Source organism: Gobius niger, assembly GCF_951799975.1.
Source record: "Gobius niger genome assembly, chromosome: 16".
In the NCBI taxonomy this organism is placed as follows: domain Eukaryota; kingdom Metazoa; phylum Chordata; class Actinopteri; order Gobiiformes; family Gobiidae; genus Gobius; species Gobius niger.
Genome location: NC_136867.1, coordinates 10,346,170 through 10,371,998, shown reverse-complemented (window position 1 = coordinate 10,371,998; position 25,829 = coordinate 10,346,170). Strand labels below are relative to the sequence as shown.

Genomic DNA, 25,829 nt, shown 5'->3' with positions numbered 1-25,829 from the left:
TGTGAAAAGCCTGTTTTCTGTTTTGACTTGGAGAACCGTGTCATGTCAGCATCCCAGAGTCCTCGTGCACACACCCCTTTCCTGGTGAAGCAGGACAGCTAACAGAGAGCAGGATGCAGAGCTCCGGGGGAGGGGTGGGGGTTTCAGTCCCCCCCCTGTGATGGGTTTGGGAGGGGTATGTACTTTGAATATGGCTGATAGCATCTCTTAAGCCTCTTCTCTTCTGAACAAAGCTGTTTGTTTTCTCTCCTTTTAAGCCATGCATCTGGGTTTCAGTATTTGTCGTACATTTGATTCCAAAGGGAAGATTCAACAACAGGCCTGCATGTGTGGCCCTTGGGCATTGCGATACCTCAGAGCAAAAGACCCAAAATGTGAGCCCAGTAGCAAATGTTTCAGCAGCAAACAGAAAGTCAATGGAACTCCAGGCCAGTCTTCCACACTTCACTGCCATCAAAACGTTTCGCAACAAGGCTTTGAAATCAGACAATAAGCCGTGAGCCTCTTCGATAACGCTGATAATATGGTCAGATTTGTGCAGTGATACGCTGACAGCTGGTGCTTGGGAGCCCCTCTACGGTTTATTTCTGATCAAACTGTAGCTCAGCTTAATTTGCCTGCTCTTCACCTGCAGCCACTGTAAGGGATCTGAGCCAAGACTGAGCAAACAGCAGCTTCACGGATGTGCACCAGACACATATGAGTGAGGAGAGGGCCCCACCGCTGCACATCCTCAGCATCAGTAAAAAAAACACTAAAGTCTAAAATAAAAAACAACAACTTTGCACTTGATCATGTAATTAATACGCTACCCTTGTACTTCCTTGATCTTGTATTTTCAATTGCTTTGTTCTGCTTGGTAAAATATATATACTTTACACTGACAATATTCTCCTGCCTGCTTGTACACTCTGCATGCTCTGGGGGGAGGGGTGATGATGCCTGAATCAGAAGCATGTGTCATGGCATCACCACTAAACATGACAATCCACCTGTTACGTGACACTGTGTAGCTATTGTTTAAATTCACATCATTTTATCCACACACAAATCGACCAAAACCAGCACCAAACATTCAGCTGATTGAGTTGAACGTGATTAACGCATTGCAACACCGTAATAACTGTGAGTGAGTGAGAGTGAGTGAGTGAGTGAGTGAGTGGGTGAGTGAGTGCAGAGCGCGGTTTCTCTCACCTCTGGCTCTGGTCTCATTCTGCTTTCACCTCAGCCTCTGCTCTCACCACCGCCTCAACATCTGCAGTAAACACACGCGGCTCTAAGATGACCACAAGCGAGTTCACTTCATTTTTACCCAACATGCAGTTTTCTCACAAGTCAACCGACTGCTGACAACTGGCACGGTGGATCTAATTACGCGAAATAAACAAGCACGAAACACTTAGACTTTCTGTAGTTTATTTGTGCGGGACCTAATAATAACTCCCGATGACGCAATGGTCGCGGTCTTGCTGTGCCGTTCACCTGCAGCAGCACCCCCCCCCCCCCTGCAGCTCAGGTTGGACAGCTCTCCGTCCAATCACAGAGCGCACGCACAGACTTCGCGCGTTAGGCCCCGCCTCCCGGTTCACCTGTAATCCAATCCGCGGGCCTGTCACAGGTAAAACCGGCCTCAATTTCTCCGTGTTGCCCCAAAAAGCGAGAAAAGCCGACAAAACGGGTTCTCCTGTTGTTTGTTGCCGCAGCCCTCATCCACTGCGTTAGAGTGAGCCAAAGAAGACGGATCGGATTTTCAGTACCAACTAGAAAGTCCAGTTCGACCGTGGAGATGTCACAGGAGCATGACAAGTAAGTCGTCCCAGCTCAGACCGCTCACAGCCCCTTTGCCCTGTCCCATGTCACTGTGGGCACTTTTCTCCGTTTTAAGGGTTTTAACCTTTTCACCTGTCCATGTACCTGCTGCTGCTGCTGCTGCTGCTGCTGTCCGCTGATTTCGGCTCCAGCGCACAAGGCCTTCGAGGCTTCATTGGGTGCTAAAGATTTCGGAGATTTTAATCTTGTTTAAGTGTGTATAAGGGGGTTGGAAAAAAAGTCTTAAAATCCAGCAGTAATTTCCACGTCGCCTACTTAACTTCTGCCCAATTTCTGTGTACATAGCCTTTTTGACAGCGGTTATTTTGTTCCTTGCATTTTTGGCTTTGGCAATAAAAAACTTCTATCAATTTTTTTCTTTTTTTTCTTTCTTTTTTTTCGGTTTCTGTTTTCTAAATGCTTTCGCGCATTTAGAGGGGAATGCTGATCTTTGGCACGGCCCCGCAGGTCCAATGTGCGCGTGCAGCCCCCCTTTCGTTAGTGCTGTTACGGTTGTGACAGGCTCGTTCATCAGAAAGACCCCGGTGAACGGGAAAGATCTGTCTGCGGTCGCGGTGTTTTTTTTTTTTTTTCCCCTTTCTTTTTTTTTCCCACGCAGAGCCTCGCGCGTTCACCTGTCATGTCGGAGCGTGTACAGGTGTATCTCCACCTGTCGTGCTGAGAGCGTCCCGTGATCGCGCGGGGCGGTGTGTGTGTGTGTGTGTGTTTGGTTTAGCTGTAAGCTTCAACAGTTCTGTGGATTTGTGCTAATTATGTGTGTTTAGCCAACTGAGCCACAGACATAATTACTGTCTGTTTGGAGGAGATCGCTTTCCAGTCCCGGTCGCGCTGGACTGAAAATATGTTGTGAAAAATGATCTGAATTTTGAGGGCATATGACAAGACTTTTGAGGGGAATGAAACTGTACACCTGCTAGGCGTTGGCTCACTGCTCATACACACAATGTAAGCAGCAGCAGGCTTCACTCTTTTCACTTCTCTACTAAACCCACCCCATCCCCAAATTATTTCAGCCACTCAAAATGTCAAACTTTAAGTAGGCTTACTCAATCCAAGTCCAATTTTGCCAAAACTGCAAACCCATACTGTGAGTTTTACTGAGTTTACTTTTCAAAACAAATAAATCCACATGAGCATGGGTCTGTTTAAATGGACTCTTTGTATTAAATCTGTCTTTGTTCGAACTGAGGCCCACTAAATGGTTCTTATCAGGTTGCAATTTGTCAGTGGCACAATCAGATCTAGGATTACTAATCATCACTTTTGTTGGACTGTGGCGTTTAAGAGCAGTATTTGTTGTAGATACTTCACTTGGAAACTGAGTCCGACCGTTTACTCCTAACAGTGAGATTTCCATAGCAGAACATGAGCTGTGCTAGAGGCATGTGGGTGTCACAGAGCAACCCCGACCGAGAATCACGACGTCTTTGACATCAAAAACCGGACCAAAGATAAAACTATGAGATGTTTTTTTTTAAAAAAGGCATTGTATTTGTGTGACCCGGCTTAAGAGGAAGCTGTCTGGTTAGGGAGCTCAGAGGAGTCTATGTATAAGGCTGCACTGGGAGGCATTTTCTTTGATTGAGATTCATTTCATATTCTAAACAAGTTCCTTCACAGCAGTGGCACGACTTTAGTAAAGTACAGGAATGTGGCTGGGTCACCTGCGTCATCTGTGCTCAGCTCCCAGCCAATCAGACGTACCTGAGGTCGGCTCCGAGCCAATCACGGGCCGCACGGAGGTGGCAGAGTTGTCACACTGGACAGGGCTGTGGAGCATCTTTTCCTTGCTCAGACCATGGCTCTGATTTGTTGCACAATCACTGAAAATCTTGTACAACTGGTCCAACCAATCCACCAAGTCCTCTGTCAGACCGCTCTTCAGTGTGTTGCGAACCAGTAGCTGACTTGATGAACTCTTGTGAACTTGTACAAAAATAAGTTGCATTCGATTTTCTTTTTTGTTTTGCTTTTGCAGTAAGCGTGCTGTGCTGGTTCTCCAAAATGAGGCGGGATATGGCGGGCAACGCCGGTCCTTCACCAATGAAGACGAAGCGTGGAAGTCGTTCCTGGAGAACCCGCTCACAGCCGCCACTAAAGCCATGATGAGCATCAACGGGGACGAGGACAGCGCCGCCGCCCTAGGCCTGCTCTACGACTACTACAAGGTTCACACAGGACTTTTTATTATCGAATACTATGTTGCTAAATTCATCCATTATAACACTTCCAAAAACAGGGCTGCAGCATCCCACTTTGGGTTGCACAATGTTGGCAAATTATGTGGTGTTGCTATGTACATATCGCAAGAAACCAAATATACCCCATTACAAGGTTACTAAGGCCTTTGATCTGACTTAGATTTAGACTTTAGATTTATTATTTTTCTGCTCCTATGGTCTCTCTGACAAACACCAATCAAAGACCCTGGGGCTGAGTGCTGTGGTCTAAGCGTATGTTTACCTTCTCACAGGTGCCCAGGGAGAAGAGGACAATAGCTCAGAGCAAACCAGAGGCAATGCTCTCTGATGTGGATCCCAACAAAAGGTACAAACAAGGCCCTCTGAATACAAGCACGAGATGTAATATCCGCTATTTACTGAAATTACACATTTTAGACCGCGTTAGAGTGTAGTAACTTGGTCATAACCGAGAGTAACCTGTGTATTTGTTCGCAGGCAGCAGATTCAGACAGCACATGGCCTAGTGCCGCTTCAGGAGGCTACTGGGATGGAGAGCCGCATCCAGGTCCTCAAAGGGCCTTTCAACCTCCTCCAACTAAACGCGGACAAACGGGGCCAGTTTGCCTCTCCAGGTGAGACTGCAATGGACAATGGACCCGTACTGTGGTAGGGCAGCATGATTAGCTCACAGTGCACATTTTCTACATGTGTCAGAGAAGTAACATTTGAGAGAAGACTGACTGAGAGATGAACTGCAACACTAATGCGAGAATCACATGTATCTGAGAACATGTTTGTGGAGGTCAAAACTACAGTCTTTTACATGTTAACATAGGGTAATGTGATTGCAGTCATTATTAAGTAATGAACTATTCACATTGAAATTTCAATTCAATTTCAAACCATTATGCAGCCCCTCGCTGTGATTTTGAATTTGTGAAAGATCTTTGCTTTGCACGTGGCAACAAAACAAAATCTCTTGCTTGTTTTAGACACAACGGTGACAGTGTCCATTGCCGCCGTGCCAAACTTCGGTCCCATCAAGACAGAAGTGCCTACTCACGGTTTCTCTGTGACAGTGCCCAACAACTGCAACGAAACAGAGGCCCATGTGGGAGTGTTTGACCGGCCGCTCAGCCACAACACGGTGCAGTTTAGCCCCAGCACCCAGGTCCGCACACCCCCCGACACCACCTTCTCCGAGAGCTTCAAGGACGCTTCCCATGAGGTACGTTTCCCTCTCACGTCCACGGAACAATAGAACCTTTCACCTGATCCATGCAGCCAGTGGTGGGCTCAGCCTTCCCCTGTTTTATTTCTGTGTTATTATGCCATTGTCTCACCAACACAATAAAGTGCTGTACTTACTCCCACAATAGCCAAAGCCCTGTGTCTCCTCTGTGCTCTGTTTAACCTAGAGGGGAATTACCTCAGAAAAAAGTAACACAACAAAAGGCCTGTTCGGGAGGGGCACGGTGGGGGTAGACCATAGAGAGACAAATGAAAAATGTTTAGGAATAATCTTTAAAAACATAGACTAAAAACAGTAAGAGGCACTTTTTGAGCTGAGTGGACCTGATATGATTACGTATTGTGTTGTTGCAGGTATTTTCCTTCCCTGGGGACCTCCAGCTGCGGATGAACTCTATGACGCCGGAGGACTACACTAATTTTGGCAGCGTGCCAGGGTAAGGACAACAGCGCTGCCCCCAAACAAGCCTCCACAACAATCAATTGATATGATAAGACAAGATAGCCTTTATTGACCTCACAATGGAGAAAAAAACACAAGGATTTTAACACTAACTCAACAACGCAAGAACGATTTATTTAGAAATCAAAATACACAGTAATGAGGCCAATCTAGAACCAAGGAAAAACATGCACTTACACCTGAGTGATGACTTTTTGATGATTTAATCTCCTTTTCTCTGACACAGGAATAATTTTGAGTACACGTTGGAGGCATCCAAGTCTCTTCGCCAGAAAACAGGTGATGGGACAATGACCTACCTGAACAAGGGACAGTTCTACCCCATCACTCTGAGGGAGGCGGACAGTAAAGGCCTGCAGCAGCCCATCACCAAAGTGCGGGTGAGTGTGAGAGCGCAGATAGCAGTGGTAGGTGCGCTTTGAACCTCTCTCAGGGACTAAAAACTGGTCTGTGTGGCAGAGTGTGGTGATGGTGGTGTTCGGAGAGGAGAAGTGCAGAGAGGACCAGCTGAAGCACTGGAAGTACTGGCACTCCAGACAACACACTGCCAAACAGAGGTGTCTTGACATCGGTGAGATATTAATATCTATTATACAGTAGCCTACTACACGTGAAAGGACAAGCAAAGCCTTTTACTAAAGCGTTTCTACAATATACCTCTCTTTCCCACACCGGCCTCCAAGAATTCAAAATCTTTTGTTTTTCAGCTGACTACAAGGAGAGCTTCAATACCATTGGAAACATTGAGGAAATTTCATATAACGCTATTTCCTTTACCTGGGACACCAATGAGGAGGCTAAGGTAAGATGACAAAGTATGCATTGAGGGGGTTGGGGAAGCGTCCAAGGGCTGATATTTTGCAATGGTGTGAAATGGAGACTATGAATGTGACAGGCATATACTGTAGGTGTGCAGCTCAACCACTGAGCCACATGGCAGTATGTGGAAAAAAACGTTCACATTCATTTACATTGAATCCAGTCATGAGGAGCGTGTTGACGGAAGCCCTTCGTACCCAATCACGCGGCTGTTTATTGTGATCCAGAGGGTGATGTCATGTCTATGTGCTGCTGGGAAAGAGTGTCTGGACTGGTCCAACCTGCCTGTCTTCACTATTGTAAAAGCCCAATGAAATGTGAAGGCATTTTTGTGCAGGAATGAGGAAAGTCTCTGGGGTGAGAACAGGTTGGGACAGTCAGTTGTCCTGTTCAGCAGGTGGCTGATCTGATGTTGAAGTGACAGGCGAGACGACCAGGGTACAACCAGAACACACGGCTAAACGTGTGGCTCCGACATTTTGCTTTGACACTCATGTTCGTCCAAAATACTTTGCGTGTTCTTACTTTAAACATTTTAAGGTGCTACTGACAGCCTCCCCCTCTTCTCCCCTCGCAAACAGTGTGCTGTGTTTACTAAGGGCAGGTCTGTTTACCTGCTGCACAGAGGCTGTTTGTTCAAATGATCTGTGATGAGTCTTTTCTAACTGTCCTGACGCCGCAAGGCTCAGTGTGTGCGTTTGTTTGTGGCCCCGGATGAGAAAGGTTGCATGCGGAAGGCGGGGGATTAAGTTCTATCTACCACTCCCTTTTCATGACCTCAGAGAAGAGTATGGCTGACAGTGCATGTGGGGAAAAAGGCAAAGGCAAAGATTTAGTTTTCTTTGAGACGTAGTGGTGTAATATTTTGTTTGGCCTGCAGAGGGAGGCAAATAACTGTTAACAATTGCATGGATACATAAAGCACACAGGCTGCAACGAATCAATGACCTGGACATGGAGAAGGCCTTGTTACACTGTTAGAAATGAAATATGGCTTGGCATATTTTTTGCATAATAGCCTAGACTTCAACTATTTAAAAAAAAAACATGTATCAAATTTCCAAAATAATGAGGGGAAAAAATGGCACACATCTGACCTAGATTGAAACTGTAAATAAAGCATAAAGTTTGCAACAGTATAAACACTCCAGTAGACCCTTGGGCTGCTCGATTATTGAAAAAATAATAATCACGATTATTTTTGTCATAATTGAAATCACGATTATTCAAACGATTATTTGTTCCCTATAAAAAAAAAAGGCCTTTATTTTATTTATATATTTATTCATAAAAAAAACTATGCTGAATATTTTCTGTTTTCTGAACAGTCATAAAAGTACAAATGATTTGAAGTTTGCCTCGATTAAGGAGAGGTCTCTGTTTCACACCTGCCCCCTGCCGGCCAGCCCTCACACCTGCGCAAGCAAACTGAGCAGCACTGTTTGTTTTTAAGTCAGGCAAAAACATGAGCCATGACACGTGAAATGCGAAGGGGAAATAATCCCAGCGCCATGAAATATGCAAGTCTGCTTTGCAAAAAAATAAAAAAAATGATTATGCTAATTTTGTAATCGTTTAGTGGAATAATCGAAATTGTAATTGAATTTCGATTAATTGCACAGCCCTAGTAGACCCCACTCTTAATAACTTGCTCTGCCGCCTTGCAGATCTTTGTCTCCGTGAACTGTCTGAGCACAGACTTCTCGTCTCAGAAGGGAGTGAAGGGCCTTCCTCTGAACCTCCAGATCGACACCTACAGCTACAACAACCGCAGCAACAAGCCCATCCACCGCGCCTTCTGCCAGATCAAGGTGTTCTGTGACAAGGGCGCTGAGCGGAAGATCCGCGATGAGGAGCGGAAGCAGTCCCGGCGGAAAGGCAAGGTGTCTGACCTCAACCCCAGCCTGTCCTGTGAGTGCTGCTCCCAAAACCTCATTGGAACTGTCCAGGGTGTTTTAGATTTGCATTACTACATTGACCAAAAGCAGGTAGACGGTCTTATAACATTTGAAAAAGATTAGCCTAAGTGACTTGGCAAGGGAAGTTTATTTGTACAGCATAATTTATACACAAAGTGCTTCACAGTTAAAGCAGGGATTAAGCTAAATGGCCCTACTACTGCAATGGGCTCAAGCTAATATCTACATATCTGTGTACAGTTGTGGATGTGAAAGTGCCCATTATCCAGAAGCGCAACGACGTGACCATCTTCAAAATGATGAACGACCTGGAGACGCAGCCGGTGCTCTTCATCCCAGACATCCACTTCAGCACCTACCAGCGCCACGTGAGTGCCCCCTACCCCATTAGCCAGGCGGCCTGATATACTGGAGGGAGTCATACCCCTCTCTTTAGTTAGTATGTTGAAGCCTGTTACTGAATTATTGCTTTAAGTATTTAAAAAATAAATCTTGTTTTTAATCTTTGCAAAGCCATGAATCATCCACAAAACAAGATCCACGTCTGTCTCAACTTGTGGGCCGTGCCCCACTTCACATGTGCCTACATAATCCCACTAGTGAAGCTAGTAGTGTGCCTCCTGATGGTGGAGAAGTGCAGTTTTCCTTCGTCTCTGTGTGAAAGGTCTGTGCATGCGAGGCCCACGCAGCAGAGGCGCAGTATTTTTAGAGCCTCTGCCGCTGTGAACGTGACTGGCCTGTGGGAGGCTGGAGATAAGGCCGGGTCATTGCTCAGAGCAGACTTCTATTAATGGCGGCACCTCGGATCAATGTGTGTTTGCAGAGTGAAAGGTCCCATCCAATTCTTGGAATCCAAAACAGGCAGTATATAATGCAACTCCCGAAGAGATTTCACAACATTGTTTTTGTTGAAAACGTAGGACAAATACTGTATAACGAAGAGCCAAAAATGGTTTACCTAAAACAAATGACCCATGTTTCCAATACAGAAGTGTCAAAGTAGCAAAGGCATAGTTATTCTGCACTGTGACCTGACTTTAAGGACAGTTGCATAAAGCGGGTTGGACGTTACCGTCGGCTTCACCTTTGGCCCAGTTTGCTCAACATCCAAAACGCCTCAGATTCCCCCGCTCACTCTAAGAGACCTATCTGTAATTTTCCTATTGCACATAACAGAGTGACATGATCCGTGTATTAAAAGCTAATGTCCGTTTTTATTTTGCAGCCATTCGCAGCAGAAGAAGGAGAAGACAGGTGAGAAACATTCGGCCACATTCCTGTCAAACTTCTAGGAACTGGAGGGCTCAGTGACCTCCCTCACCTCTTGTGTGCGGGGGTGTGTGTGTGGGGCTGTGCGAGGAAAAACTAATGATGTGATTTATGTCTCCGCTGCAGCTCGGGCATGAAGCGATTACCCTTCAGCGAGGATGAGTTTGCTTCACCTCCCAACAAAATGGCCAGACAGGACGAACCAAAGAAAGGTATGTGTGGTGGTGCTTTCTGGCCGTCACATGCTGATCAGGGGAAGTTCACCCCACCCCCAACCGCAGAGCCATGTGACCAGGAGCTCTTTCAAAACACACACACACACGTGCCCCGTGCTCGCTGTCCCAACAAACACCTCCACTAAAACTGTCCTTTCCCCCGATTCACACTGGCCTGCTCAAAGCGCCGCCTAATCTGCAATGACACTGCAAGCTCATTGTTTTCCACCGCACATTTTCGTAAAAGTTTTTTGTTATGAATACTTCCTGAACCCTCTGTACAATGCCCAATTCCCATGTGCTACATACTGTGACATGCTCATCTCAGTGTGACGCAGGGAGATGACAGACGCGCTTTTCTTGTCTTTTCCCACACAGTGCTGCTGTACGTGCGCAAGGAGGCAGAGGAGGTGTTCGATGCCGTCATGTTGAAGAATCCCACTCTCAAAGGCCTGATGGAAGCGGTAGGTGCACATGCAACTGAGCTGCTGCACACTTCTTGTTGAACTTATTAGACTAACAACATGTGTTTTTTCAGATATCAGAGAAATATGACCTGCCTTTTGACAAAATGGGGAAAGTGTACAAGAAGTGTAAGAAAGGGTGAGTATTCTGTCCACCGACTGAGGTACTTCCGAGTCAGGATGTGCTGTGTTTACTTTTTAAAAATGCATAAAAGCAACCAAGCAACCCTACAGAAAAGATCAGTCGTGTTCAGCCGCACATAGAGTCATACACAGGGGTCTTGATCTCCATTATATATAGTTACAGGTACTGTCCTGACTTTGATCCATATGTGGGGTATCTATGAATACTGGCACGTTCACTTCTCAATATGAGGTTTAATGATGCAGGTTCACAGTCAAACACCCAGCAAAGAAGAAGACTGCAACACACTTCTTATACAGTAGATTCTGTTCTGGTCCAACATCACATCTCCATGTTAGGATTAACTATTTTTGCAAGGCACAAGAGCTGCATTATTGCTTGACTGCTGTATATCTAAGAAACAGATTTAAGGAGCTGAACTGTTAATGTGTGCAGAATCCTGGTTCACATGGACGACAACATCATCCGACACTACTCCAACGAGGACACCTTCCAGATGTCCATAGAGGAGAGTGGGGGCCTGTACAAACTCACTCTCACAGAGATCTGAGCGCCTTCACTGGACTAACGTCTCAGGAAGTGACTAGAACAGGTTAGGACAGTGTCTTCCGGAGGTTTACATGTCCCAGGACTTCTCCTTTGTGTCAAACTTAAATCCACAAAGCCATATAGCTCTTAAAACAGACACTGTGTGTTGTACATATTTACCTGATTTGTCTCTTCTGTGAAAGTATCACTTGCATCTGAGGCCTTCCTTTTGAAACCTTTGCACTGATTTCACTGTTAACACATACTCTGGGCCCTCAGGAGCCACTCACTGTATTCATACAGCAGTATTTGGTGTGTGATCATGTTCAGCAGCAGACAATATAATTATTGTAAATATTTTTTAAAAGTAACATGTTTTGATGATGGACTGTAAGTATTACATGCTGGGAAATTCCTGTTGTCCCCTCTGACAGTTTTAGAGGCATCATGAGGGTCTGTTTTTCTGAAAGTTTCAATTCATACTTGGAACCTTCAAAAAATGACTATAATTACATTTAATATAATATAATTGAAAAGGTATTTCTTGTATATATGAAGTGGTATCAAAGTACTTATCGAGTATTTATTATGACACGGGTATGGGTTGATGTTTTTCTTTTATCTTTTACAATATATAGTATATTTGTATTATGTACATGTGTGTTTTATAACAACATATCCGTAACATGCAAAGGGCACCACAATTTAAACTTTTCTAAAGGTTTGATGCACTAAGTACTGAATTAAAGTTCTGAGCTGTGCATCTGTGTAAAAAACGTCTCTTCATCTTTTGCCACAGAGAGTAGAGGCCAGGGTTCATAGATTGTTGCATCATAAATGACTGGTCTACACTATCCTGAATGGTACGAGAGTGAGATGAAGGCATGTCAGCTGACAAGGCAAAGGAAAACCTTTCAGTGGTGCAAGTCAATACAGCACTCTTCATCCAGAGAGCATGCGGCTACCGTTGTCGAGGACGTTGTCAAAATTCCAGTCATGTCAGATGGTTTTAGCTGTTCTATGTAGCCAACATGTCAGAACAACTGCAACGTATGTTCTGGATGGGCCTGGAAATTACAACATATTAACCACAAACCAAGCTCAAATGTCTGCTTTTGGACAGTTTAAAGGGTTTCACACAGATGTAACATGAGGGTTGTTAACATAGCAGAGAATTTAAAAAAAACATTCCTATATCCAAAAATATCTTTTGAAAGGTGAAAAGTCTCCGAAATGCCATTGATAACGGGAAAAGTCACATGATTAAGACCTATCTATAGTTCTTTGTGTTATGAATGTCATGTAAATGCAACTTAGTGATAACTTAAATAACAACATTTTATTTGCTTATAACTAATTCATTAATGATAAAATAGGTATAGGAGCTTGCAAAACAATGTGAAACACGGCTGTGAACTTCCTACGGAGCGTTACATAACAGCGTGTCCTGATTCAGTGATTCGAGAGTGCCAGTCCTCACCATTCACAGGCTGGCACAACCGGGGCACGTTTAGTAAGCACTTGTGCATCTGTACAGGCAGGCAGTTCAACTATTAGCTTTGCACTTGCTCTGATGCTTCGGGGGGCTGACTGTAAGTGGAGGCTCAAACCTGCCTCTCGCTGCTGCTGTTGCCAGGACGACAGACAGCAGCTAGCAACACACCGTCACCGTCTCATAGCAACAGATTGGCTTTGGAGTCTGGCCTGGACCAATGGCAGCGCCGGCTCTTGCAGCATCCGACAGTGGGGAGTGAGGGAGGGGCAATATCAATGGGAGACCAGTGATGTAAGACTACGAACAACCAAAACAAAAGGATTATGAAACCGAAAGATCACGTTTATACTGTACATACTGGAATCCCATTCTCGGAGCTTTATATTGTGAAAAATGCATATTCTTCATATTTCTATGTGGAATTAATAGGAATTTTAGACAAATGAATGTGAAACAGCTATTAAGACAAAGCACAGAGCAAATGAAGTGCATTTTTAAAGCCACACCGCCAACATTTCATCCAATAAATGGAATAAAATTACAACCATTGATTTTATTACAGATATTATTATTGTTGAAAAATCACATATAAATGAACGAATAAATGTATGTTTGCTTTGAGCCTCTTCTCAGACCTAGCTATAATTTTACTGGAGTGGGGACATCTCCAGCTCGTCTCCATGGAGATGTTGACTAAAGGCAGCCAAATATGAGATTTAAATAAGTTAGGTCCTCATCCAAATCTATTACATGTTTACCCTGGCTAAATGGCTGATATATTTGGGGCCAAACTGGTAGCACTTCCAGCCATGGGACATGGGCATAACACAATAAGGAGATGTAGATTTTAAATATATTATTCACTTTAAGGCATTTCATAGATTATTAGCCTCAATCCAAAAGATGGGGATGCCATTCTCTGTAACTTAAAAGGCACTGAATGTGGTTACATTATCAGGAAAAGTATCTGTAGGGTTATTATACTTTTCCAATGCAGGATCAGGAGTGAGTAGCTAAGACAATAAAAATCTAAAATGCTGACAGCTGGTTGGTTATTTGCTGCTCTGGTTGTCATCAGCTAAGAAACCAAAACAAAAAATACATATGAGTTAGCATCTAGTTTTAAAGCACATCACATTGCCCCAAATTGTCTTGACCAAAAGCAATAAGCATCAATCTGCAGTGTCTTGTCACAATAAAACCAGGACAAAATGCAGTGCAACCCATTTATTTGAAAGTGAAAATACAATGAAATGTCTGAACAACAATAAAAATATGTTTATCCACCTGGGTAATTATTGTTCAGGTAATAGAGGTCCCCCCCCAGCTGCTCCTTTCATGTCATGTGGAAGTAACATTGTGGACATGACAGTGGATCTATGCGCTGACAAAGCCCGAATCTGTATAGTATATTTAACTTTTTCCTTTTGGAGCAGAGTCCCAAAGAGCAGTGTAGAGTCGAGAAGTTGCTTGGAGAGGTGGTGCTGAAAGCTGAGGCCTACGTCAGTTCGTAACCTTTCCTCCAGATTTCCTGACTGGCCCACTTCTGTAACAAACAGGCAGCTGCCAGGCATCACGCACACCGCTTTTCCTCAGAGCGCCGCCCTCACCACCTTATAGCTCCACCCGCTGTCCAAGACCAGTGAGGTCACAGTGTGTGGCAGGCTGCTGCTCGCTGCATGGCACTATCCAACACACCTGCTGCATTCCCGCTGCAGAAGGCCAATCTGATCCAAGAAACTAAGGGCAACAAGGCAAATGTAGAGTGAGTTACCAAATGGCCAAGCATTATCTGTGGGCATCAGCAGAAAATCTGTATCTGGAGACAATCTACTGTAACAAGCATGTGACCTGAGTTGCACGGTGGCTGAGTGGTTAGTGCTCTTGCCACACGACAAGAAGATCGCACGTTCAATCCAGGCCTAGTAGCACTAGGCCACTTAGGTCACTTTCTGTCCCACTAGTGCCTGTTTGGAGTTTGGATGTTCTTCTTGTGTCTTGATGGGTTCCCTCCAGGTGCTCTGGCATCCCCCATCAATGCAAAGTATGCATAAGTTTAATGCTCTTCACCTGGATCACCATCTGGAGATTGGTCCTGCACTGTGGTCACCCTCCTATCCTCACAGGTTGCCCCAGGGGCATCAAAGGATAAAATGTGAGACAAATTTTCCTCCTGGGACGATAGAGTACACAGAGGTGCCCAAAGTGCAGCCCTCATTTTTGTTGGCCATCAGGCTTCTTCTTTAATTGGAAAGCACTGCCAAAGATAGTTATTTTACAGCATGTTGAAACATTACAATTCCAACCTTGGACTATTTTTTTTAAAAAGAGAGACAGAGCTGGTATAAGGTTCCAAGCATGGTTAAAAACTCAGATAAATGTACCCATTTTAAACTTCACTGACATCCGGTCTGTGGCCCTGAACAACGTATGCTTCAATATGTGAAACGTCCCTGCTTTAACTTGACTTCTTGATCCAAAAGGATATTATGGGCCATCAACATGAACCCTGTGGCCATATTCAAACTCATTGGAAGCTACTCATATTTGCATATCAAAAAAAAAAGATCTAAATTTCATGGAGGCCTGACAATGCCCCCCCTGCACTGATAGGCAGCGTGCACACATGCCTAACTTTCAGGACACTGTGGTATCAGAGTAGCCCACTTTGCAAAGGAAACATTCTTTTCAGCCATATGTGTAAGATACATTAAGGGGTGCTGCAAGCCCCACCCAGCCGCTGCTCCAATGTGGCGACACCCAGGGCCCGAAAAACAACCTAAAGATGAGATCATGAACGTGTTAGTAGGTCAGCAGTTACACAAGACCTTCATTTGGTTAGTGTTTGGATTGAGACATCAGCACTTGACTTGAACCAGTATCAGAGTTGATGTGACATAATAAACAATTATGTCATTTTTACTCGTTTAATTGAATTCAGAAATTAAGGAAGCTGTTCATAACACAATAAACTGGCTGGAAATTAAGTCTATGGTGAGCACATACTGGCACTGCTGCTGCCTTCACTGCATGTGGTTAAGAGGAACGCTGTTGCCATTGCGGAAGGGAAATTAAAATATGCTCTGTTGATGAGAAAAACTACCCACAGCCGTCGCTCAGACAAATACACCTATAAACAAAAGCCTTTCTTCATCTAGAAAATATGTGTTGTGCTTTTAATCCATTAATTTACTGATGTGTTGAAGTTATTGTTACGTGATGCACGCGGCACCGAGGAAAGAACGAGGCGTCTCCGATGTTTCGTGAACGCCTCATAGACTCGCTCGACCTTTTGCCTAGTTTAGCGGGCGGCAGTGGCGGAGGTTCATCGGGTTTACTCTGACACGGCTGACTCCTCTGTGCTCCGGAGGCCCCGCCCAGGCCCCGCCCCGCATCAGCCACGCACCCCGTTTCCTCCAACCGCCCCGCGAGCACGCACTGTTCACGCGGCCGCAGCGCGCGGATTGGCCACCGCCCCGCACACACTCCCCTGTGATTGGTGGAGTGTTGCCACCCGCCGGTGCGTGTTGTGAGTTTTGTTTTTCTTTTTTTTTCTCCTCCCATGTTTTACTCACACAGCTGAGAGAAAGGGGAGCCAGTCAGAGAAAAAAGCAACTCAACCTCCAGCCGAGAACAGGCAGCGGCGCTGGAAACCGCCACCTCTTTGTTCTGGACGGGCTTTGACAACTTCAGACACATTTAAACAGTTTTTATCTCCATGGCATTGCGGAATTTCGCTGAAATGGACTCAGACGGGGTAAGGATAGTCCTTTACTACTGTTTTAGCTTTACCAAACCTTTTGTCTTGTGGCGCACCATCATAACATTCACTTGTTTACGCTCTCTTATACTTAAGGGTTTGAGCTACAAAATAACTGATTATGAACGAAATTTAATCTTTGTTTGAACTGGTCACAGTGTATATTATTGTACATGAAAGTCTAATAACAGGCACACAGCTGTAAATCAAACAAGAATATATATATAAATCAAATGTTGCGTTTTTACGGCTCAGTTACTCATCTGTGACACGTTTACCAAAGACAATCAATATGTGTGTATTTTACAAACAACTTGAAGGGTGTTGTTCTGTGTTTTGTTAGTCCACGTTTATTCAGAACGGTGACTTTACTAAATATTCATCTCCAGTGTGGTTAGGAGAGCACTTCCTCATGCAGTCCCGCTTTATGGGGATTTCACATGGCTCATCCAGCAGCACGTCACTCTGTTGGTCTATATTTGGCGATGGGAGGTGTCCTGGCCCCGAGCCAAAGGCAGTGAGTGCACGGTGCACTGGGGTGTAGTCCCAACACCCCCTGCCTGCCTCTTCTCCCGGTGCAAATAGAGAATTACACGCATATAGGCAGACTAAACAAACTTTCTGATTAGTCTGCCTATTTTGACTCTGAAGCTGGTTCTTGTCAAATTACAAAGACACATCATGTCAAACTCATATGTGTCTTATTCCTTTGCACATTCAAACAAACTAAAAAAAACATATTGCTGTGTCTTTGTGTGAATGTGAAGTATTCCATGGAAACTAAACTTAAGAAGATTTATATTCATAAAAAGAGAACATATGAATATTGTTGTACTGTGCGCCTCCAAAAGTAGTGTACTTATACAGGCATAAGTTGTTAAACAAGTGGTTGAATTGAGTTTAATACTCGTTCTGTTTGTGTGTACAGACTGTTTGTATAGAAAAGAGCGGGCCCCAGTCGAAGCGCAGGAGACATGACAGTGAGCAGTGCGGGGCGGTCACAGGGCTGGAGTACACAGACTTAGAGGCTGCAGAGGCCCTGGTGTGTATGAGCTCATGGGGCCATGCTCACCCGCTGCGAAAACCACGACCCCTCACACCAGCATCGGACTCCTGTGACTCACTGCTGCCTCCAGAGATGTCCGAGTCGCCCAAAGACTTTGTCTCACTTTCCTCTCTGGTAAGACATTTGAAATTGAACAACATTTGTACTTTGATCAGCATTAGGTTTGTTGAAAACGTTTTATTTGTTTTTAAAGCCTAACTGATGTTTGCCTTGTTTTTCCAGTGCATGACTCCTCCTCACAGCCCTAGTTTTGTGGACTCAGCAAACTCAGGTTCTGCTCAGCGGTGTTCCTCTGCTCTGGCTCATACTACAGAAAAGACCCCCACTGTCCTCCTGCTACCACAGCCATGCAAAGCCATGGCCACCAGTGTCATCAGACACACAGCCGACAGCAGCCCCTGCAATAGTCGTGTTCCAGCAGCACCCAGTTCAGAGAGTCCAACTGTTTCAGTGGTTTGCTTACAGCAACAGCCAAAGACTGTGTGTATAAACAGCCCACCCTGTGCCCCCTTCTCTGCTGCACAAACACAGCAGCAGACCACTTCCATAAACCCATCTTTGGACACTATTTCGCCTACCCTGCCCACCATGTCCTCTTCTCCTGTCACCAGCTCCTCCATCATCTGCCAAATGTTTCCTGTTAGCACCCAATCAGGCATCATCTCAGCATTCATCCCCAACACAGTGCAGACCACGTCTCCACTACGGCCTGCCTCTGGAAGCTCCACACCCACGATGTCACATTCTCCCTCTGGAAGCAGTTCATCCCCCGTCCCATCGCTTCTGGTTGGTTCAGCGGTACCTCAGGGGACTGTCATGCTGGTACTACCCCAACCCACTGTTCCCCAAACCCATCACTGCCCTCAGACTGTCATGACCCTGGGCAACACCAAGCTACTACCTCTGGCACCAGCCCCTGTATATGTACCGGCAGGGCCGGGGGCCGCCGCTACAAAAATGGACTTTTCTCGCAGAAGAAACTATGTCTGCAGCTTTCCTGGTTGCAGAAAAACATACTTTAAAAGCTCTCACCTCAAAGCCCACCTCCGCACACACACCGGTATGTACTCCTTAGCACTGAGACATTTTAGAGCTACTATGCAACTGCTTATTTACTATGATGACTCATGTGATTCCTTTTTTCTAGGAGAGAAGCCTTTCAGTTGCAGTTGGGATGGCTGCGATAAGAGATTTGCTCGCTCTGACGAACTGTCCCGTCACCGGAGAACCCACACAGGGGAGAAGAAGTTTGTGTGTCCAGTGTGCGAGCGCAAGTTCATGCGCAGTGATCATCTCACAAAACATGCCCGACGTCACATGACCACCAAGAAGATCCCCTCTTGGCAGGCCGACGTCAGGAGCCTCAACAAGATGACTGTTGGCAAAACAACGTCCAAACCGGCCCTTGCCACCCTCAGCATGCTGGTACCTGCTGGCTCCAAATAGACTCTAAAAATGCCATGCTACACTTTGTGTTCATCAGAAAGACAGGGAGCAGCCAAGCACAGACGGCTGCCACTAATCTGTTCATGAGAATATATAAAAACATGCACTGGAAAGACATTCTTTACTGCTCATTTGTACATGAATATTTGTTTACTTTAAAAACCTGAATATCGATGCACATTGCCACATTGCCAAAGCCTTTGTATGAAGAGTATCTTATACATTTCATCCTCTACACCTGTGTCTAAGATGTGTCATAAATGTATATGTGAATGTATAGATTGTTGAACTATGAAAAGCATTTATTTGTCTCCTTTGGGGAAATATAACAAGAGTACAATACATTTATAATCTATATTAATCTTTACTTTAATTAAATATTCATGTTTAACTTTTCATATTTAATACATACCTATTTGTAATAAAAACGTTGAAGAAACATGCTTGTTTGTTACTCATTATTAGTCATCATAACCAACCATTAGCCACTTCGTTAACAAAAGTATGACTGAGAAGACGTGCGTTTCTTTGGCCTTCAGTGATGCCCTCACATCCCGTGTGCGTCACCGCCCTCAGCCTCCTCCAGGCCGGCTCGAGCCCAATGTGCTGACTGGTCTGTGGGCGCTTCCTGCTGTCCCACTCACTTTTTGGTGTTATACAAGCGCTGCTGGAGAGGCCGTCTGTTGACTTGGGAACTGACAGACAGAACGCGGAGTGATTCAGAAATTATATTAAAATAAGCTGGTTTATCAAGTGTGGTAAATGAGAGCGCGAGGTGAGAAAAAGCGAAACCTCCTTGCAGAAATAGCTCATACAAGCCTACGTAACCCCTAGTGTGGGTTCATGCCGTACACACACATGCAGTGGTCCCACACCTAGTAACAGTGCAACATAACCAATCAGATTGTGGGGAATATGAACAGTTGGGGGCGCGCCCAATCAGCTCTCTACCCTTTGGACCCACCCCTATGCCTTACTGACCGACATCCAGCGACTCAGAGCGGCCTTACCTCGCCCGCATTGAGCTCGCGCAATCCGCAAGTTATGGCGCGCAGCGGCACCTGCTGGCGAACCACTGCAACATGACGAGGTAAGACGGAATCCTTATCATTTTTGGGGGTACAGTAGCTTTAAAAAGTCACTTGCTTCTCGCTGATCAGAAATACAGTGTGAGCTATTTAACTATGGTTATTTTATTTTCGTTCCTACGTGTTTCGAGGGGGGAATATTTTGACGCAACACTGCAGTTCGTTGCCATGGCAACATCAACACTGTCCAGTCACTGGCCGTATTTCGGTTTTTACTCACCGCTCAGCTTCATCTCCAACTTTTTGTTTGTTCTCAGATTATTACAAACTTCTAACTCCAACACACGATAGCCATGGAGCACGGAGACAAAGTTTCGGAGCTGAATTTGACAGAAGAGGAAATGGGTAGATTCACAAAAGCGTTCAAAGATGAGAACTTCAGAAAAATGCTGCGAGACTACGCCGAGGAGATATCCGACCCAGAAAACAGGAAGAAATATGAAGAAGAAATTGCCATTCTGGAGCAGGACCGAGGCAACAGCGTCCAATTCATTCACCCGACTCCATTCAAATGTGTGAGGACCAGTGTCAATGGTAAGATGAAGTGCTTTGTTAATGTGTGCGCCAATGACAAAATAGCAAGACCTTCATGTAAATATGGAGTCTCAGAGAATGGCAACAGCGGACATCACTGGTCTCTTCCCCACAGTCTGCACCCAGAGAGGAAAGAGATGAACGCAAAAGGGAACAAAATACTTCTTTATGATGTCGTTTTCCACCCCGACACCCTTCACATGGCCAGTACTAACGAGAGGTTTATGGATATGGTGACGAGTGTGGCACTGGAGAGTATTCAGGATGCTTTTAACGTCCGTCTTGATAAAAACAACATCAGAACCATGAAGACGAAATATAAAGGGAATCCACAAGCCTGTGTCATTCGTAAACCGATACCTGGATTTGAGGCAAAGGATGCTTCAGACGGTCCTGACCCTCTGGCTTTCCCATATCCAGACAATAAGGCTACAGTCTACAAGAAAGAGGGGTCGCAGAATAGCCAAAGTCAGTCAGAAATGTTTCAGAAAAGCCAGGAACCAACAAAACCTCACCACTCCATTAAATATCGCTCATTCATCGACCTCCAAGACTTCAGGTGCTCTCGAGATTCCTGCCAGAGTCCAAGGCCCAGAGAGATTGTTATAACCATTGAGCTACCTCTTCTTAAATCTGTGTCAGCCGCAGCTCTAGAGGTCAAGGAGAAAAGTCTTCTGCTGGAGTCACAGGATCCTGCCTACAAACTGGAGCTGAATCTAGCCTATGCAGTAGATGAGGACAAGGGAGAGGCCAAGTTCAACAATCAGACCAGGCAGCTCGTGGTCGTGCTCCCGGTACGGCCTTCAGAACAGGGGTTCCAAATCAGTGAGTCTGCCGATGACAGCGAAGAGGAGGCACAGGAGAGCACAGATCTAGCAAATGAGGAGAGGCAAGTAAACTCACGAGAGAGCAACGCTGCGGAGAAGACTGGTGGATTTATTGAAAGAGAAGATGAGGAGGGTGCTGCACAAGATGTGAAGCAAGTCAGTGCAGATAGAGGTCAGCAGCAGGACATCATAGCTCAGAGACAGTGTGATGGCCACCAAGATGGAACAAAAATGGAGAAGCATGAGAGAGTAACCTATGACCAAATAGGAGAGACGACAATCCAAGCCGGCGGCGAGGTGAAGGAATTAGAACAGGAAGCAATACAAGGGACAGAATCGAAAACTTTGCCAAAGTTAAAAACAGAGAACGATCCGCCGAAGGTAAATCGTAAAAATATAACACAATTAACTTCATTTGAAATTTGTGGAAATTGTTGACATGTGTGTGTTCTGTTCGCTAGGCACAAGTGTGCACAATGAGACCCTCAGGGCTGGTTGCAGCAGCAGAAGAGATGGACCACCTGAAATCAGAGAAGAGCGTTGATAAAGCCAACGTTCTGCCGGTTTTACTGAGGGAGGTGGGCAAGGATGGCTCACATACGCTCATCAGCGATCACGTGACCACTGCTGGCTTCAGCTTCCACAACTCTCTCCTGTTCGAGCTGGACTAGAGTAATACACACTGGACTTAGAGTAAAAACTTTGTTAATGTGTTCCCTACGCTTCCATGATGGTACATGTTATATGGCCTTAGGCAGAGAAATTCAAAAATCCAATGTTGGGGCAATATATTACCAATTACAATTTTTTCTCTTAAAAGTTGCAATATGTTACTTTTTTTTGCAGAAGAAAAGTTGATATTAGTGCGTATATGTAGCATAAAGGCGCTATGCTAACCATCCAATTAGCCACTGGGTCACTGAAGAGTCAAAAACACATAAAAAGATTAACTTGGGTTTGGAAAAAAAATAAAAATGTTTTCAAATGAGCCAGCCAAGTGGGTGGAGTTTGTGCTTAGGTTTTCCCTAAAAAATCTTCATGTACTGATGAACTGTTACTACAGACAAGATCAAGAATACTTTCATTTTATTCAATGTGTAAACATACAAAAGTTGGACAAAACTGCCAGCTCATCTTAAAAGCTTTCAAATGTAGTGAGGTGCATCTGAAGCAAGGACAATCATTTTTGCACTGATAAGGTTCTTACACAGATGTCGTAAACAGTTATAGATACTGTTGTCTCATGATTGTTACTTGCTGCTTTAAAAAATATATATATGTAAATCCTAGCGCAGCTATGTGGATATTTTGCACGCCATGTTTAGGAAAAGGATAAAACAAGCAGCATATCAACAGTTCAGTCTTTAAAAGCTCTTATCTTGGTGCTCTCTGAAGTGAGCCGTCTAAGAACTGTGAGTAACAGGTGAGTGAGCAGAAGTACTGCTGTACAGGGGCGTCAGTGCCCCCCATGTCGTCCACTAACACCACAGTGTGGGACACCTGGTGCAGGTTCATGCTTACGCTGCTCTGGATGTACAGGCTGATGCACACTTGTCCACAGCAGCAGGTCTTAGCCACATCCAGGTCCCGACAGAGATGAGCCGGGATGAGCTGAGGGCCGAACACTATCCTGTCACAAAGCACAACCATGCCTAAAGTTACAATTAATTCATCAAATTTGGCACAATAAGAGCTAAAATATGGTTCTGACCTCTGGTTTGCGATGGCTCTGAAAGCGAGCTCCTGCAGAGGGAGAGGGAACGTGAGTTTGATGGTGTGGTCTAGGGGGTTAGGTTGGATAAAAGGGTTCCCAAAAAGGTCAAGGTTCTCCAGACTGAGCTTCCTGAAGTCCATCGGCAGCACAGACAGTTGGTTATGGGCCGCAGACAGGAATCGGAGCTTGGACAATCGGCCAATGTGGAAGGGTAAACAAACCAGCTGGTTGTCGTCCACTTTGAGTGTGGTGAGCTCTCGGAGCTGACAGAACTGTGGAGGGAGAGAGCGTAGTCTGTTGTGGGCCAAATCCAGGGCCTGCAGGGTCTTCTGAAGCGTGGACAAACACAGCGCCTCGCTGAACGCCTCCAGCTGGTTGTTCCGCAGGTTCAGCTGCGACAGACAGCTCAGGTCGCCAATAGTCGCGGGGAGCTTCTTTATGTGGTTATTACTGAGGTCCAGGATACGCAATGCTACACACACAAAAAACAGTAGAGCAAGATGTAACAATTTTGGCAATAATGAAAACTCAAAAGTTTGATGATAGTTGGATATTTAACTGTCAAATCCGGAGAAGATGAAGCTGGGAACGCATTACAATTTTGTCAAAAGTGGGGTATCAGTGTACACAGCCGGGGAATTAGTTTCAAAAATGGATATTCAAAGTTTCAACTGAGGGGAAGAAGCTGGAAAGGCTTCCCGTAGGTTTTATACAAAGAAAAGGAGGAGAACAAATGCCTGGACAGAGTCCTGTGCAACTGAGCAGAGTTGGGTGAAAACTGGAACGCAAAAGCACGGTGGCGCAGTGGTTAGCACTCACGCCTCACAGCAAGAAGGTTCGATTCCCATCAGAACGGGGCCTTTCTGTGTGGAGTTTGCATGTTCTCCCCGTGCCTGCGTAGGTTTCCTCCGGGTACTCCGGTTTCCCCTACCACTAAAAACATGTATAATAGATTCCCCTCTGGGGCCAGGACTCCCCTGAAAAAGAGATTCTTAATCTCAGTGGGACTATCCTGGTTAAATAAAGGTCAATAAATAAATAAAATAAAGCCTTATAACCACAAGTGTCTGGTTAAGTTTGTTTGCTTTTCACATCTTGTTGTGAAAGCTGTTCTTATGCCCTGTTTGTAATATAATATGACACAGTGAGGCATGGTCTGTGTGAGGCTCAATGTGGCGCTTGTATCGCCGTTTGGGCTGCTTTGTTATGATATGGGAATAACAAGGTATGTGTAATAACAGTATGTGTTTAAGCAGTATCTCCGTCATTGCATTGGCCGTAAGTCTCACTCTGTGTGTGTTCATATTTGGGTCATAATTAATTTTACATTGGTTTGAAATCATGTATCCCCCGGTTAGTACAACTAACAAACCAACACTTGCTCTGCTCTTTCATCTGCGGTAGATGGGACTCGCCTTTCAAGGAGAGCATGCGCATGTCGACCCGCGTCAGTTTGCACCAGGACACCTGCAGCTGCTCCAGAGAGTACGGAAAGTTGGAGGTTAGAGGGTAGTCCTTCTTTGACTGGATAGTGAGCTTCTTCTTGGGCTGCTCCACGTCCCGGGCCCGAACAGGAGTGAGCGTGGACAAGGGCAGGCTGCTGGTCTCACTGCCCCTATCTGCCAACCGCGCTGCCGACAGGAAGTTCTTCAGGCTGTTTGGATCTGCCTAAAATGTTAAGAAGACTACATTTACTTCAAAACAATATAAAAACAAGTCTAATACGTATCTGCGTTTAGCTTAAGCTGTATAATGGTAGAGTGGTAATCTATAAAGAAGTCAGTAATACACATGTAGAGCTCACACTATGCGATCTTACTTAACACACATTTGTGAGATCCCTCTTTAAAATGGGAAAGAGCGATTAGCATGATGGGGTATGGCAGTACCTTGCTCAAGCAGATGTCAACAGCTGGCTCCTTTAATCGAACTGTGGCTTTCCCCTCCTCTACAAACCATGTGAAGAACTTCTCAATGTTTCCTTTGAGCTGCAACAGAGAAATGGCAACATTCACAGCTCACAGTGACTCATCACAAAAGTGTCACAATATTGTACTGAGACTAAAAGAAAACCACCTATTTTTGTGAGGTCGGGCAAGTAACGTGAAACACTGAGAAGTACCATTTCTATAACAGTTTCTGTACAGCCATGGGCAAACTAGAGTTCTTAGAAACCAATGATTTATATAACAAGGTGTTGAACTATGATTACTGAGCATCACGAGCACAAACCCACCAAACAATGAGAGAATAAACTGACACTCATGCTGCTTCTGTCGCGTCATTATACATGTTTTAGGAGGTTTCGCAGGACAGACCTTGTACTTGGAGCCCGCCCGGTCCTTGGCGGTGCAGATCAGCAGGTAAACACCGGCCCGTTGACTTGTTTTGTCTAAATGTTTCCCGATGGACAGAACAGCTCGCGTCCCCTTTCCCCGACCTTTTATCCCATATGAAGGAAGCTGACGATTAAGTACTTCCACGTCACACTGGAGCTTCATCTCAATGGCCGCACGGTGGTATTACTCTGGTTGGTGAAAGTGCAGAGAAGTCGGCAACATTGACAGAAATGTTCGGGTGTCTTCGAGCTGCCGCGGCTTCTTCCGCTTCATGGATGGACGTCAACAGAACAGCATTTCCTCTAAACAACGTCTAACAGCCTCAGAAAACACGTGGCCAACGCAGAAATGCTTCCCCACCTGCAGCAGAGGACAGTATAGTGTCAAGGGTTTGACTCGGACAATCCAAATATCCAAATAAGATAAAGTTTTGGTTTTGTTCCGACAGATAGCAACAGCCCGTTAGCGGGATCT

The 25,829-nt window shown here is 45.1% G+C and overlaps 5 protein-coding genes across 6 annotated transcripts in view; 4 read left to right on the top strand and 1 right to left on the bottom strand.

Moving 5' to 3' along the window:
• iah1 (isoamyl acetate hydrolyzing esterase 1 (putative)) overlaps positions 1-25,829 on the top strand; it is an 87,460-nt gene that overhangs the window by 26,306 nt on the left and 35,325 nt on the right.
• grhl1 (grainyhead-like transcription factor 1) lies at positions 1,671-11,809 on the top strand. 2 transcript variants are annotated; one of them, XM_079574127.1, is made up of 16 exons: positions 1,671-1,806; positions 3,809-3,998; positions 4,304-4,377; positions 4,509-4,645; positions 5,093-5,241; positions 5,619-5,701; positions 5,954-6,107; positions 6,187-6,298; positions 6,435-6,529; positions 8,214-8,457; positions 8,706-8,833; positions 9,691-9,719; positions 9,861-9,946; positions 10,328-10,413; positions 10,488-10,552; positions 10,994-11,809. In XM_079574127.1, the coding sequence occupies exons 1-16, from the start codon at positions 1,787-1,789 to the stop codon at positions 11,106-11,108; spliced, it is 1,767 nt and encodes a 588-aa protein (XP_079430253.1). In that variant the 5' UTR covers positions 1,671-1,786; the 3' UTR covers positions 11,109-11,809. The 2 variants fall into 2 exon arrangements, with proteins under 2 accessions (XP_079430253.1, XP_079430252.1); XM_079574126.1 differs by having other exon boundaries at positions 5,006-5,241.
• On the top strand, positions 16,157-19,210 carry klf11b (Kruppel like factor 11b). The gene is made up of 4 exons (XM_079574054.1): positions 16,157-16,338; positions 17,270-17,521; positions 17,630-18,467; positions 18,555-19,210. Exons 1-4 carry the CDS (start codon positions 16,300-16,302, stop codon positions 18,851-18,853), a joined length of 1,428 nt encoding a protein of 475 aa, XP_079430180.1. The 5' UTR covers positions 16,157-16,299; the 3' UTR covers positions 18,854-19,210.
• On the top strand, positions 20,188-22,065 carry dnaaf2 (dynein axonemal assembly factor 2). Its single transcript, XM_079573938.1, has 2 exons — positions 20,188-21,683; positions 21,764-22,065. The coding sequence occupies exons 1-2, from the start codon at positions 20,235-20,237 to the stop codon at positions 21,971-21,973; spliced, it is 1,659 nt and encodes a 552-aa protein (XP_079430064.1). The 5' UTR covers positions 20,188-20,234; the 3' UTR covers positions 21,974-22,065.
• lrr1 (leucine rich repeat protein 1) lies at positions 22,372-25,827 on the bottom strand. Its single transcript, XM_079573818.1, has 5 exons — positions 25,335-25,827; positions 24,906-25,004; positions 24,432-24,684; positions 23,014-23,488; positions 22,372-22,932 (listed from the first exon to the last, which is right to left on the bottom strand). Exons 1-5 carry the CDS (start codon positions 25,515-25,517, stop codon positions 22,677-22,679), a joined length of 1,266 nt encoding a protein of 421 aa, XP_079429944.1. The 5' UTR covers positions 25,518-25,827; the 3' UTR covers positions 22,372-22,676.

What these genes read in the sequence shown, in the direction of transcription:
- grhl1 (XM_079574126.1), top strand. Translation starts at nt 1,787, where the DNA reads ATGTCACAGGAGCATGACAA. An exon ending in TCAAGGACGCTTCCCATGAG is followed by an intron (nt 5,242 to 5,618) that starts GTACGTTTCCCT and finishes GTGTTGTTGCAG; the next exon opens with GTATTTTCCTTCCCTGGGGA. An exon ending in GCAGAAGAAGGAGAAGACAG is followed by an intron (nt 9,720 to 9,860) that starts GTGAGAAACATT and finishes TCTCCGCTGCAG; the next exon opens with CTCGGGCATGAAGCGATTAC.
- dnaaf2 (XM_079573938.1), top strand. Translation starts at nt 20,235, where the DNA reads ATGGAGCACGGAGACAAAGTTTCGGAGCTGAATTTGACAGAAGAGGAA. An exon ending in CAGAGAACGATCCGCCGAAG is followed by an intron (nt 21,684 to 21,763) that starts GTAAATCGTAAA and finishes TCTGTTCGCTAG; the next exon opens with GCACAAGTGTGCACAATGAG.
- klf11b (XM_079574054.1), top strand. Translation starts at nt 16,300, where the DNA reads ATGGCATTGCGGAATTTCGCTGAAATGGACTCAGACGGG. An exon ending in CTGAAATGGACTCAGACGGG is followed by an intron (nt 16,339 to 17,269) that starts GTAAGGATAGTC and finishes TTGTGTGTACAG; the next exon opens with ACTGTTTGTATAGAAAAGAG. An exon ending in TTGTCTCACTTTCCTCTCTG is followed by an intron (nt 17,522 to 17,629) that starts GTAAGACATTTG and finishes TTGTTTTTCCAG; the next exon opens with TGCATGACTCCTCCTCACAG.
- lrr1 (XM_079573818.1), bottom strand. Translation starts at nt 25,517, where the DNA reads ATGAAGCTCCAGTGTGACGTGGAAGTACTTAATCGTCAGCTTCCTTCA. An exon ending in GGGCGGGCTCCAAGTACAAG is followed by an intron (nt 25,005 to 25,334) that starts GTCTGTCCTGCG and finishes TCTCTGTTGCAG; the next exon opens with CTCAAAGGAAACATTGAGAA. An exon ending in GCGCATGCTCTCCTTGAAAG is followed by an intron (nt 23,489 to 24,431) that starts GCGAGTCCCATC and finishes TTGTGTGTGTAG; the next exon opens with CATTGCGTATCCTGGACCTC.